The sequence below is a fragment of the Candoia aspera genome, chromosome 14 (genome assembly GCF_035149785.1).
Source record: "Candoia aspera isolate rCanAsp1 chromosome 14, rCanAsp1.hap2, whole genome shotgun sequence".
Lineage (NCBI taxonomy): Eukaryota > Metazoa > Chordata > Lepidosauria > Squamata > Boidae > Candoia > Candoia aspera.
This window is the reverse complement of record NC_086166.1, coordinates 4,870,777-4,885,076: the sequence shown is the minus strand read 5'-3', so window position 1 is coordinate 4,885,076 and position 14,300 is coordinate 4,870,777. Positions and strand designations below refer to the sequence as shown.

At 49.4% G+C, this 14,300-nt stretch overlaps 1 protein-coding gene across 2 annotated transcripts in view; it reads left to right on the top strand.

The window, feature by feature from the left end:
- MAP2K3 (mitogen-activated protein kinase kinase 3) overlaps window positions 1–14,300 on the top strand; it is a 45,169-nt gene that overhangs the window by 13,020 nt on the left and 17,849 nt on the right. Inside the window, exon 1 of one of the 2 annotated variants that reach the window (XM_063314605.1) lies at window positions 5,130–5,243. The exons of the other annotated variant lie outside the window; for it this stretch is intronic. Coding sequence (XP_063170675.1) covers window positions 5,228–5,243 — 16 coding nt within the window. The 5' untranslated portion in view covers window positions 5,130–5,227. Of the gene's footprint in view, window positions 1–5,129; window positions 5,244–14,300 lie in introns of those variants that run through there. 2 annotated transcript variants of the gene reach the window in all.

The following is a 14,300-nucleotide window of genomic DNA, read 5'->3' as shown; positions in this document are numbered from 1 at the left end:
AGGGTGAATGTGTTCACCCATCATGCTAAACCCAGGGTTGCTTAATCACAGTGTTTGTGCAGCAAAAAGGGCTGGGTTTACAACTCTCCACCAAGCCATAAGCTGTGGTTTGTTTGTTTGTTTGTTTGTTTGTTTATTTTCCTGCCTTCATTATTTTTATAAATAACTCAAGACGGCAAACATACCTAATACTCCTTCCTCCTCCTATTTTCCCCACAACAACAACCCTGTGAGGTGGGTTGGGCTGAGAGGGAGTGACTGGCCCAAGGTCACCCAGCCGGATTTCAGGCCTAAGGCGGGACTAGAACTCTCAGTCTCCTGGTTTCTAGCCCAGCACCTTAACCAGTAGACCAAACTTATCCACCACCACTGGCTGAGTTCACTCGTGACTTTTGGCACAGCAACCAAGCACATTTCCTTGCACTTCCGTGCAGTCCGGGGGTGGGTGCATGTGGGCTGCACCATCTGACTTTGATTGCATTCCTTCATTCATTAACGCCGTTTTGGGATTGTTCCAATTCCTGGGAGGAGGTGTGTGCACATCTGAATTAGGCTGCTTTTGCTGCAGTGGGGTGCCTGCTTGCCCTGGTCTTTCCCACCTAGCATCTCTCGCAGAGGCGATATCCACTTTGTTCTGCTCTGCGCATCAGCGCGCATGACCCCTGGCCATAGATCGAAGCCCCTGCAGCGTATCTTTGCAAGGTCCAATCTAGCTCTCTGCTGTTCCTGATCCGGGTTGGGAAATAATGGGGGGGGGCGTATTTTGTCTTCCTTCCTGGCTGACCTTGGGATTTTGCAGAAGCCAAAGAGGAAAGATCTGTCAAGCTGAGAATGTGTGTCCATGCGTGTGTGTTGGTGTTTCCTTCCTCCCCCGGGGTTTTTTTGAGATCACGGCCCCCATCTGCAGCGATGACAGCAAAGCTGGATGGAAGGACATGAACAGGGTTGGTAAGCCCCTTTTTATTCTCTCTTTTTTTAGACGTTTGCCTTGCAAACCTCAGCAGATCTGTATATGGAAATGGCCCGCTCTCCAACCCATCTGGATTCCATTATTACAGGACTTGCAGGCAGTCTCATAACCCAAGAATTTTGTGGTTACCTCAACCCAGATCCCATTTTTCCCCTCTTCCCCCCCCAGCCCCTCCTAATATCGATGTACATGGTTTAACATAATGGGAGCATTTTCTTGAGATGACATCTTTTCTTCTTCTCTTTCCCGTTGACTAGGTAAAGCTGTTGGGTGCCCAGTGGTTCCTTAGCCTGACCCATTTTTAAAGAGAGTTAAAAAGAGAAACTAGTTTCTCCTGCTGCACAGAAACTTTGGGGTTTTCGCCTTCAGATCCAGCCCTCCTCTGAAATCAGGCAGCAGCCAATGATTTAATTCGGCATTTGGCACCGTTCCCCAAGGGCAAGTCAAGGGCCAGATTTCAGTGCCCATCAAGCATCCTTTTGATTCATGAGAATTCTGGGATCTAGTTTTCTGCTCTAAGGGGTGGGGGGCTGCTCTGCTTTTCAGGCTGGCAGGGGGCTTGCTAAGTTTATTCTTCAAGGGAGAAATTAGCTGGCAATCTTAGAGAGAAGTCGCTTGGTTTCCAACCAGATCTGATCACTTCCGGCAGATCTGGGACGCTGCAGTGGAGAATTTTGATTGGTCGGTCCAGAGCCTGGTCTCTGCTTGCGGTTGGTTGTTCCAGTTTCATGCAGCGATCATCCGAAGGAGCGTGGTAGCGTCTTTTCCAACTCGCCCATTTTGTTAAAGGGCATCAGCTTTCATGCGCTGGACTCTCTCCCTTCGACATGTGGAATGGTAAGGTGTCTGATTTGGATGCAGGGATACACGGTAACACAACTGGAGCCATCCTTCTCAAGAAGGGAGTCCAGCTTGCAAAAATGTCCACCTTTTAATCAAATGGTTTACTTGGAAAAGGTGCTACCCGACCTTTCTGAGGTTTTGCTATCCTAAACTAACATGATTCCCGTCCAACAATATGCAATGAGCGTGTAAGATAGAAATCTTTCAAGGCTTTCTTGCTCTGGGGTCAAACCTCTGCTTTGCATTTGGCCTGCTGAAAACCCCAGTCGTTGTGGCATCCCTGAACACCTGCCTGGGATTCCCCCATCTTTCCCCCCAACTTTTTTGTTTTTTTTGCAGCCCAAGAGTCCCTCCAAATTGTGATTGGCTACTTTTTTTTGGAAGTGTCAAGGAACATCAGTATATTAAGCTTTAAAAAAAAAGCTTCGGATGGCTTAATGCATCTATTTTCGTTTAGTGTGTTCAAAATTCTGCCTCCCCCCCTCTGCAATCTTACGATGCCATCATAGCCATGCAGCTGGGGGTGGTAGCCCAAAACATCTGGAAACCCTTGGTATTGGTAACCACCTCCTGTTTTCAAATGCCCCCCCCCCTAAAAATGGCACTTGTGAATGTGCAGCGCACTGGAGGATGGGAATTTTTATGTAGATGTATTGCAAGTTGATCTAGCATAGGCCTCTTTCTGTAATTTCTTTATGGGTGCTTTTCTCTTCCATGTTCCCCTTGCTAACCCTTGACTCCGCTTGTGCAGTTTCTAATAAAATGGGCAGAAGAGCACGGTTTTTAGGAGGAAGGATAAATGTGAGAGGACTAGAAACTTGGTTCTTTTATTAAAAAAATTTTTTTTAATGCAAGCAGAGGCCGGGTCCGGCCCAGCGTTTCCCATCCTTGGCTCCGAGTTTTGTGTGAATTAAGTTTGCCTTGCAGTTCGATTTGCACCCGCTTGGCTGTTTTAGCAATCGCCACCCTCCCTCCTGGCCGTTCTTCTGTTCTTAATGATTCTAAGCATCCGTCTGATCAGATTGTAAGGGAATCCAACCTTCTGTTTCCACGTGCGGTTCCAAAAAGAAGGGGAAAAAATTGGGGGGGTCATGACAGTGGACTTTTTTGGGACATGTTTGAACATCCTGGAATTGGTTCGGCTTCTTCCGTGCGAGCCGGTAGGAATTGCAGTCCCACATAGCTGGAGGGCAGCTGGGTGCATTTCTTGGGGGACAAAAGTCTGGCTGCACTCCCTGCTGCTTCTCCTCTTTTGGGGATTGGGGCCACCGGTGGCAGTCTTGCCCCTCCGAGGTGCAAAACGGACTGTTTGTGAACCGCCCATTTGAGAGGCTGCCAGGACTCAACCCACCCACCGTTCTTTGCCTGTTGTGGTAGACTTCTATAGGTTTGTGGTGTTTCCCGTTTCTGATGGACTTCTGGGGATTGGGCCTGTGTCTCGCGGGCACCCCTCCAGCCTTGCCATCCAGCCTCTGAGACAGAGCGGGCCAACAGAGAACAGCTTGCACCCGAACCGCCACGCCGTTGAATTTTCTCCTAGGGGTTGCCAATGCAAAGCCTGCAGGCTGCATGAACCTTCCGGTGTCTGTCTATCTGCAGAGAAGCCCTCTGTGTGTGTGTGTGTGTGTTTGTGTATTTGCGTTCCGCCTCTCTCCTCCACCCCTCTTTCAAAATATATCCTGCTGGTATAAGGTTATCATTCCATTCCCTGCTGGCATCTGGCTTGTCCGCGCTCCAGCCGGGCTCCTGTTTCACTCCTGACGCAGGTTGCCACGAGGGGAGGCTGAGCTCGGGGACTGGCAAGCATGATTGCACGGGGCACCTCCAGCAAGGTTCCTTGGCTACCCGCAGACACAAACAAAACCTTTCCCCCGCACCAGGGGCGCCTTTTATTTTTAAATGCGTGTGTTTTCCAGGCGGCCTCCGCCTCCGTTGGCTGCTTTTGTAGCCAGGTTCCTGTGTGCCCAGCCCAGCCTTTTTGGGCCCTGAGCCCTGTGGATGCCCAGCACCCACTTTCTTTTAAAGTCTCGGCTGCAAGGTCTTGGCATTGAGAAGAAGAGCTAAGTTCGTACGATGTGGCAGATGCTGGGGCATGCACAGATGCGCCCGGCTGTGGAATTGCTGCCTCTAAATCCTCTGCTTGGTGCTCAGCTGCTTTGGGGTTTATCTAAGCACTCTAGGACCACCGTACCCCCCACTTTTCATTTCTTGCACCTATTACTGCAAACTCCCTGGGTGCTTGGCTATCTTCATCCTCGTAATCTATTTAGGAACCTGTAACCGCCTGCACATGTTGCCAATTGCAGCCAAAACCAGGCGGGGGTCCCAAAGAGCAACCGGCCTTCCAACTAGAGTTGGGGGCCCCAAGGGAGAAACTCTCCCCCCTCCTTCTGGGCAGAGAAAGTGAGGGAAGGGGGATGTGTCCCCCCCCCAGACATTTCCCCACCGGGAGGGAGGGACAGTGATTCCTGCATTGTTTTGCGGGGCAAGGGGGGTTGGCTGCAGGGTGCAAGGGCAGCCCTGGGTTCAGATGCCCGTCAGCTCCTCTTAGCAGCCCTGCTTGGCAGGATTTTCCAAAATTAAAAATGGGGGGGGGAGAAGGGGGGGAGAGAGGAGCGGGTGCGAAGTTGCATGACAGGCTCTGTTGCACCCCTTTGAAAGGAGCAGGGATCCTGCTGGGGGCATCGGAGGTGCCCCCCCCCCATAGCTTCTCCTGGCATCTCGCCCCACAAAGGGCTGGGCAGTCCTGGAGCCCCGCCCCTTTTGGCCTCCTTCCAGTTTCCTGTCTGACGTCAAGGGCTGCCTGTCTTCTCCCTGCCCAAACAGTTCTTTTTACAACTTCAGTTGCAGAGTTCGTCTGTTTGTGTGTGTGTGTGTCCCCCATGTAACCTGAGCAGCCCAAAACCAGGCCACCTCGGCTCCCGCTGGGCGGAAGACCCCACGGAGCTTGATTCCAATTGCTTTGATTTTTTTTTCCCCCCTTCAATTTCATCTTCTTTCTTACCCTGGTCTGAAGGCGTGGGGGAATTCCTTGCTCAAGTTTGGGGACGTCTTTTTTTCACCTTTCCGGATGAGGAGGAGGAGGAGGAGAATGATGGCTTGTCCTCTGCCATCGTCGTCGTTGCAGGATTCGGCACCCCGGGAGGCCGCGTTGGCAGGCAAACCGTGGGAGGACAGACCTTAAACCAGGATTAGCCTTGGAAGAGAAATGGACGGTGGCCACGTTAAGTCCCCAAGAACAGAGGAGTGTGCATCAGTCCTTTGAGTGACTGTCACCGTTTTTTGCAGCCAGCCTCCAAAGCGAGCGCATACACACACTCACACTCTCTCTCTCTCACACACACACACACACACACACAGTCACCCCTGCAAGGCGTGTGCGGTTTGCTGTTCCGTCACTTCTGGGAAACCAGCATGGACAAAAAACAAGGTAGCTGTGTGTTGCAACTCAAAGAAAGAAGAAAGAAAAAGAAATTGGGGTGGTGGGGGTGGTGGAAGAAGTGGGTTGCCACTCGGCTCGTGGGTTCTACCGTTCCCCGTGCAAAGGTTAAACCCCTCCGTTTCTGCAGCAGGTTCGAGGAACCTTCGGGGCTTAAAATATGCACGGGGTGGGGTGGGGGAGGTGCGTTATGAGTGTGCAAAAAGTTTTGCACAGGGAGTTATGGGTGGGGAGTTCTGCACGGGGGCGTGCAGGAGGCACGCCAATGCTTTTCGTGGCCCGACTTGTGTTGGGCTTGCCTCTTCTCTCCTGCTTCCCCCCCATCGTTGTCCTTCGGACAACTGACCCCGTCGGGCCGGACCAGGGTCTGGCCGGACTTTTAGATTTCCAGCTGGCGCCTGACAGGTAGCATTTTGCAACTCTGTCTGCAGGCAAAGCTTTGAAGAGGCAGCTGGGCTATTAAAAAAATTTTCTTTTTCCTGAAACAGGACTGCAGCTTCCCTTTTTCCTCCTTTTTTGCAACTTCTGCAAACAGGAGACCTGTCCTTTTTTCAGAAAAAAGCCGGGGTGGGGGCAGATTCCTTCTTCCCCCCTGAAGCGGCATGTGGGCTGAATGGTGTCTGTGCATCACTTCTCACAGCCCCTGGTGACCCCCCCGCTCCCAAAGCTTGGTTTTGTTTCCTGCTTTCCAGTTGGACGAATGCTTGTGGTGAGGTGGTGCACTCTGCACGTGCTTAGAGGTGCCCTCTTCCCTCCTTTCCAGAAACTGTAGATGGCATGCTGTCAGGCAGTGTGCGCGTTGGTTATGGATGGGGAAACTTAAATATTCATGATTCCCTTTTTCATGGAGGGGGAGGAATTGGAGGTTACAGGTTAGGATCTCCTGCAGTCCCCCCCCCCCCCGCAGTTTTCCCAAAATGGGTTCCAAATTGTGATATTCAGTGTAACAGCACAACAGTGACTACATCTGCCGGGGGTGATAATCCTGGATGATAGTAATTCATTCAGAGTCATGGGTATGAGATGGACGGCCTATACGTTTGCTAAATAAATAGGAAGGTATGTTATACTTGGATGGGAGACCACCAGGAGATGCAGGCTAGACTGGGGGATTGAAAGAAGCCTTGCAAGCCACTTTTGTATTGTTGCCAAAAAACTAGGTGGGGATGCCCATGAAGTCACCAAAAAGTGAGCTTGACTGACAGGAGATTTTACCCTTTACATAATTTAAATTGTGCTCAGTTTTGGTCCTGCCCTGCCTGTTTTTTTTTTTCCCCCAGTGCCCAAGCACAGTGCTTGGTTTAAAAAAATGGTTCATTTCTGGCCTGTTATATATATAGATTAAGAAGAGTTAAGAATGCTGTGCGTGTTCTTGCTTGTTTCCCGGATTATCGTACCAGTGTAGAATCTCTGGTATCTTTGATGAAATTCCCAGGAATTCATTGTGTTTACATACATGCATTAAGCAAGTTTCTGTTCTTAGGATCAAGGAGTTGCTAGCGTTGTTAAGGAAGCATTGCAAAGGGCTCTGCAGTCTTAAGGGAGGAAGGCAGAGTTTCCAGAAGCTGGAAGGGGAGGGACAGATTTCGTGCCCCCCCCCCCCCGATAAATGAGGCTGGCCTCACTTATGTTTTGATGTTCAAAACACTTTGCGTAAGCTCCGTTCCTCGCCTTGGCAGTCACTGCTAGTGTTGGAACTGCAATTCCTAGAGATGGGATGGGCTGTTTTTACACCCCTGTGAGGTAGGCCAGTATGTTCTTCCTGCAGACAAATACAGGCAGTCCTCATTTAGTGACCGTTTGCAGTGACAACGGTGATGAAAAAGGCACTTTGTGTCCAATCTTCTCATTGATGACCTTCGCAGGTCTGGAAAGCAAAGGAAAGCTGAAGTCAGATTATAAGCACAGTTGTGGTTTCACTTAATGACCACTTCACATAACAACCAAGTTGCCAGTCCCAATTGTGGTTGCTCAGCGAGGACAACCTGTAGATAAACTGGATTAGGGCGATGCATTATGGAAACCTGCACAGTGAGTTGGTGCTGAGGTAGGATTACAGATTAGGGCCCGTCCAGTTCATAATTCCAATCCCGAAGTGCTGCAAGAATTCGGACAAAATCATTTGATTTGATTTATTTTTGGACTTCCTCTACCAGCTGCCAGCAAAGTCTTTTTGTTCGTTTGCAATACGCAACATGTGTGGGTTGGGGCTTGAATTTGCCCTGGCTGTTGAAACCACGGGGCACTTTGGAAAGGAGGAGAAATATAGCCATGTGCTTGCATGCTTCTTGCACTTTGGGGTGTGTTGCTTAAACTCAAAGGCCAAGGAGATAGGAAACATTCTGTCATGGGGCATTCTGACTTCAGAATGGGCTGTTCCTAACCTCCAGCCCCTTCTGGCAAGCTCCTTGCGCGGAGGGAACATTCCACGGTGGAACATTTTGTATAGCCTGTCAAAGACCAGCGGACTCCTTTGTGCTTGGCCAAACAGCAACAGGGTTTTATTCAAAGGGTATCCTGTATCTCCCCCGCTTCCAAAGATGGCATAAATCATATTCATTTTAGTTTGTGCTAACGCTGGAGGAGGAAGAGCACAGAACAATTCTCTTTTTGGTGAGCGGGGGGCCACCACTGAGAAGGTCTTGTTGGAAATCGCTCTCGCCTCACTTCGGAGAGTGGTGGCATTTAGGAGCCTGGCCTCTCACACATCAGCCTTCCCAGGTGGAGCAGAGGGAAAACACGACCAGATGAGCTAATTCTACTTCATTGTAAGGCGGTGGTGAAAGGTGAAAGGTCCCCTGTGCAAGCACTGAGTCATGTCTGACCCTTTGGGGGGACGCTGCTTTCGCGACATTGTAAGGCTACATGAACAGAATCTTGCAAGTCTGAAAGTACAATTCTCCTGTTACAGTTTGAAAAGTTCGGGAGGGTCCCTTCTGAGCCTCTTCCTCCACCCATTATACAGCTGTGGGCTAGGCCTCCTCTTATCCGACTGTTCCCTAGGCAGCATCTCTTTGCCCCGTCTCCCAGGTCTTTCTCACATACCATTACACACATTAGCCAACGTAGACGTATTCGCTTTACAGGTAGTCCTCAACTTACGACCATTTGTTTAGCGACAGTTCGAAGTTACAACGGCACTGAAGAAAGTGACTTACAACTGGTCCTTGCACTTATGACCATTGCTGCGTCCCTGCGGTCATGTGATCAAATTTCAGGCACTTGGCAACCGGAATGTATGTATGATGGTTGCAGCATCCTGGGATCACATGATCACCAACTGCAACCTTCCCAGCCAGCTTCTCACAAGCAGAGTCAGTGAGGGAAGCTGGATTTGCTTAACGACCACGTGATTTGCTTAACGACTGTGGCAAAAGGTTGTAAAATTGGGCATGACTCACTTAATGACTGCCTCACTTAGCAACATAAGTTCTGGTCATGGTGGTTGTAAGTCGAGGACTACCTGGATTGCAGTGGTCTGGAACTGAACCTGTCATATCTGCGAGGTATACCTGTACTTCTGTCGTTGGAGTTCTTTAGTTTGCTCGCAACCTTACAATAAGGTCAATGTAATTTTTGGTGAACCGGCTAAAAATCCTGCAAGGCAGGTTGGAGGCTCCGAAAGAATGTGAGAGTGGGGAAGGAATGTCAGTGGTGGCATGAAGTTTGAACCCGGATTTTCCAGCTTGATTCTTGAGCAGTGTTCCTCCACCTTGGCAGCTTTCAGATGTGTGGACTTCAACTCCCAGAATTCCCCAGCCAGCAAAGTGGAGGAACACTGTTCTCGAGGCTCAGGTTGCAGCAGTGTGGAATGCGTGTCCTCTTCCCCGCCCTTATGCACTGATCCCAGTTTCCCCACTTTGGAAACATCCTTTCCATGTTCTGTTTTCTCTCCCTTGAGCTGCCTTCTTTCTCCTCCCCACCCTCCAGTTTTCCTCAGGCCCGAACCCTCTGCCAATAGCCTGTGGGATTTTTCAGACCAACCAAAGTCGCCCGTCTTGCAGATCCGTCGCGTGAGGAACAGGCAAAGGCATTTCTATGATCCTTCGGGGGTGATTCAAAGCCCGATGACATCACCGTGTTCAGGCCGGCCAAAAAACTTTGGGAACAAAGGAGGTTTCACAGCCATCTTCTGGAACCAGCGCAAGGGAGGCTAGGGGGAGAATTCCAGATGAATGCTTTTTAAAAAAAAAATAGGGGAAATATCTTGGCATTTGGAAAGACTGAACTGTGTGGTGAAAAAAGATGAGATGCATGGCTGCAGAATGTTTAATTTTGAGTTTGTAGCATTGGAACTTAGCTTTGCAGCCGTCTAAAGGGCAGCCCCTGTTAGACAGCTTTTTTTTACTGACCTCCAGGATGATTGGGGGGTGGGGTTTACCAGCCTGGGGGTGCAAACTGAGCCTTAGAGGGAATGGGGTGCCGTTGGAGCCTCAAAAATAGTCTAAAAAGCTATTGGAGGACAGGAGGAAACTTTGCAAAATTGGCCCCGTTATTAATAATATCCCTTCTTCTATTACTTTGTTTTTATTTATTACTTTGTTTATTTATTAAATTTATATCACTGCCCATCTTCCCCAATGGGGGACACTTGTTTTTAGCTTGGTTTTTATAGTCTTTAATGTTTTTAACTAATAATGTTTTAGATATTTAAATTGTGCCAGCTTTGCCGTACGCCACCCAGAGTCGCTTACCCCTGAGCTGGGCAGCTATATAAATGGGGTAAATAAAATAAAGAAATGGAGGTGGACCGTTTTTGCAAAGTGACCCCCTGTTTCCAGACACTCAAGTAATATTGGGCTGCCCCTGTGTGCAGGGGGCAATGTCCTTTTAAAAATAGGTGGATTTCATTTCTTGGCAGGAGTCGGAAAGAGGCCTGCTTGCTATAGATCTGCTGTCTTGGCAGCAGTTTTTATACAGCGCATTAGCAAAATCCAGGCTCCCTGCTGCAACTGGGCAAGCACCAGAAAACCAGGACAGGAATCCACAATGAAGATCCTGGTGCATGGATTTGCTCCGAGCACTACTTCTTTGCCGCCGGATCCTCGTAGCTCCTATTTTCAGTCGGTCAGTTCTGTGCGGTAAAGGACCCATGCCAATCAGTTCCCCCCCAATTCTTGCTGGTGAACTGCGTCGCTTTACGGGGACGTCTTCGATGTTAGCAACTCAGCGTGGTGATCCATTCTTTCAATCCCAAAGACACGTTGCTGTCACGGTGGCGGGCTTTAAGAAGAGGTTTTTAGGGGAATTTCCCTTTTAGGGAAATTGATGGAGAAGACTAGCAGCAGTTACGAGTCTTGCTTGCTGTGTGTTACCTCCACGGCCAAAAGCAACAGTTGCCGGGCAACACAGCCAGGGCGACAACAGTGTGCGTGTGTGTCCTGCTTTGCAGCTTTCCAGAAGCATCAATCTGTCCACTAGGGAACAGATTGAAGCTCGCCCTGCCTTCTAAAACAGGCCCAACGGGTCTCAACCTCGTATTTGACTGGCTGTGGATCAACACTTTTTTGGTGCATCAAAAGAACGGTAGCACAGCCGCATTTCCTAGGTTTTAAGACAGCTCTGTCCTGCTCTCCTGGGGTGATTTGAGCCTTGCTTCCAGGCGAGTTGGGTGCGGAATCGTTTCACTTGCCAGGGTAATGGTTCTGTTTCCCCCTTGGGGGGGGAGGGCATTAGGAGCAGCTCACCTGGGTTCTCCGTTTGATCCCCATTGCCTCTTTTAGGGTCAGCACTTGGCAGAAAGTTTAGGGGTTGGCTCTCTGCTCAAAGCATCCATTGCAGCTCTTTTCTGGATCCGAAAAGGGATGCGCACAGGACGAGTGGACGTTTTTCTGATCTCTGCTGCATTTCCATGCTGGAACGGCTGTTTCAGGGTGGAGCATTTTAGCTTCTTTGCTTCCTACTCTGTGCTGTGGAACAGGGTGCTCCAGAAATATTTGCCTCGGCTATCAGAAACGGGGGGGGAGATGCCAAAATGTCACCAAAGTCATAGTGAAGTGGATGCCTTTCGTAGAATATGTATACGCATACCTAAAAAGCAGAAATCTGTGCCACAATAAAAGGGACATCGGTAGCATTAAAATGTGAGATATTGCATTGCCTGAAAAATTAGCACAACAACAAGGAATCTTGGAAAATCTTTTGGGCCAAGATATATCTCTAGTTAGATTCACCAAGAAAGCCTAGGAGAATTGCCTTGCAATCAACTCTGTGGACAGAGTTGATTGCAACGTGGGCAGCCGTATAAATGTGCGCAATAAGTAAAATAAAATAAACTGTTGCCTATGGATGCTCAGCCTTCGGCATTGCTCCAGATGACAGGTCTGCTTTAACCTCTGTTCCACAGCCTTGCTGTTTTAAACATGAATGTTGCTGTTGAATCATTTCGGAAGGCTTTGTGCCCTTGCCTGTTTTAATTTTTCCAGTGTTGGCTTCCCGTGCGGCGTTAATCACCGCTGGCGTAAAAATAAGGTAGAAAGAAAATGCAAAGCCGCCAGTACAGCAAGCTTTGCAGAAATGCAGAATCCCGTGCAAGGCCTTTGCTAAACGGCAGCATTCTGGAAAGGCGATCCAGCTAGTATGCTATTCCTTTTCGAGGAGAATTTTCAACCTGCTGGATTCCTCCCCTCTCCCCCGTTTGTTTTAGGACATTCTCGACTTGCCGATGCATTGGTGAACTGGAAGTTTCATGGGTGTGCAAATTGCATAGATGTGTAAGTTGCATTTTCTGCATCACGTGCGTGGGCATGCATTCATGTCCCTAGGGAGTTTGCTGCGCAGGGAAGCACTGAGCTGCGGGCTCGGTGCAGCAACCCGACACACCATCCTGTTGCCATGCTGACAAGCCTCCAAACAGAAAGGTGGAATTTCCTGCAGAGCTTGTTGGATCAGGATCCAAGTCACCCAAATATTCGTCTTCCCGCACACTCAGGTGTTTGCAGTGCTTGCAGCCCAAGTGGGTGGGGAGGGAATCCAAGGCTGAGGTTACAGCCTGTCCTTTTCCATCTCCAGGGCATTGCAGCAGCCCCGCCAAGGAAACTATATGAAGCCAGTGGAGATGAAAAGTCTTGGAGTTGGGGTTCTGTCTGCCTGTTTTGTGGGCTTGAGGCTGCCACCCAAGGGGCTGGATAGGGCAGGACCACTGGCCAAGCCATGCCTGGACATTCATGCTAGTCCTCGTGTGCAGAAGAGTCCATGAATCTCCCCAGGGGCACTCTTGTCTGGGAGCCAAGCTAGGGGCTGTTGAAAGGGAGAAGGCAAGGTGGGAATTGCCCCCCCCCCCCAAATCTGGGTTCTTTTTACAATGCGTGAAAAAATTTAAGGGCTTGAAAAGATGAGAATGGAGGTGGGTTTGAAAATGAGCCTCAGTTGGCCCTGGAGCTAGAGAAGTTTTCAAAAAGCTGCGCACCTCCAAGGGATGGGCATGGGCCCCCTTCCTCCTGCCCAGTCTGTGCCAGTCTGTAATCGGCAAAGTTGGATCTCCATCAATATAGTCTTGGCTACAATACGGAAGTAGATTCTGCTTGCCTTTTCCTGGATGGATGAAGGAAGAGTTGTTCCCAGTTTGTGGGAGAACTGAATTCAGCTTTCTGAAAAATCTCAGCTTTCTCTAAATGCAACCCCCCCCCCCTTTCTAGATCTTAGTGCTTCAGGGGCACGCTTAAAAGTTCCAATAGAAGAGAATATCTGTAGTTTGGGGTTGAACTGTGGAGTCCTTGGTGCTCTCTGAGCTGGGCGGTTGGCTTGCAGACGTTTCATTGCCCGACTAGGCAACATCATCAGTGCGAGGGAGGGTGGGGTTGGCTCCCTGTGATATACAGTGGCCTGCCCTGCCAGTGATGGTGGGGTGTGGTTTTCTCCTTGGTAGTTCCTGAATTAGGGTATTACTTATTATTAGGGCATTATTATGACCTTGTTGTTATTAGGGTAATACCCCAATCAAGGAACTACCATGGAGACAAACAATCAAGCAGGAAACAATACTCTGGTCTAGGACCCACCAAGGAGAAAACCACACCCCACCAACACTGGCAGGGCAAGCCACTGTATGTAAACAGGGAGCCAACCCCACCCTCACCAGCACTGATGATGTTCCCGAGTCGGGCAGTGAAACGTCCGCAAGCCAGCCACCCAGCTCAGAGAGCACCAAGGACTCTCTGAAGTCCTTATTTTTTGCACTCAGGTGACCCATCTGAGGCAGAATTAGTGGGTATGTGCGTGTGCTTGTTTTGCTCCCCCTCTGAATAGTAGAAGCAAGAAATTATATATACCCGTCCTGTAGCTATGAAATGGTTTACCGGGCCCAAAACTAGATTGACAAGACTCGCTGTTAGTCACGTCGGGTGACTAAGGGAGTACTCACTGTCTGCGGCAAAGTCAAATTTACTCTGCCTTCTAGCTTAGCCGGCTCCTTTTCCTAAACCCTTCCTAACACCCACCTTTAAGTCTCCTTTGCTGCTAAGTTTGGGGTGGAAGGCGGGTTCGTTACACGAGCAGCATGCTTCTCGGATTTTTTTTTTTAATGGGCCGTAAAATCAAGCCGTTGCATCAAGTCTAACACTAACCCGTTGGATTAGGGGGGTTCCGACCTGCGACTGAGTTGCTTTTTTAATTTAATGCAAACTGACTCAGTCTGTGAGTACCAAATAGCCATCTTGTTTTGAATTGCTGAGGGAGAGTTGGGTGATGGATATTCTCAGGTGGGGGTTGAGAAGGTCTCTGGGGCCTTCCCAGAATTCCCCACTGGTTCTGACAGCTGCAGGTTGCGAGGGAAGGCAGATTGCTTGGAATAATGACCGTTTAAGGATTTTTCCTTTTAAATGGAGGAATGCCCAGATGTTTTTGGGTAGAGCTTCACCCCATCTGGGCTGCCCAAAAGCAGCTGTGGGTCTCCAGAGGACAAAAGCTGAACCTGGTTCTGTTGATGTTTTGCATGCCGTTAAATATGGTTCCCGGGATTATTCCATGCTCCTGACTTCCATAATTCTCTCCCCTTCAGTCTACATCAGTGTTTCGCAACCTTGGCAACTTGAAGATGGGTGGACTTCA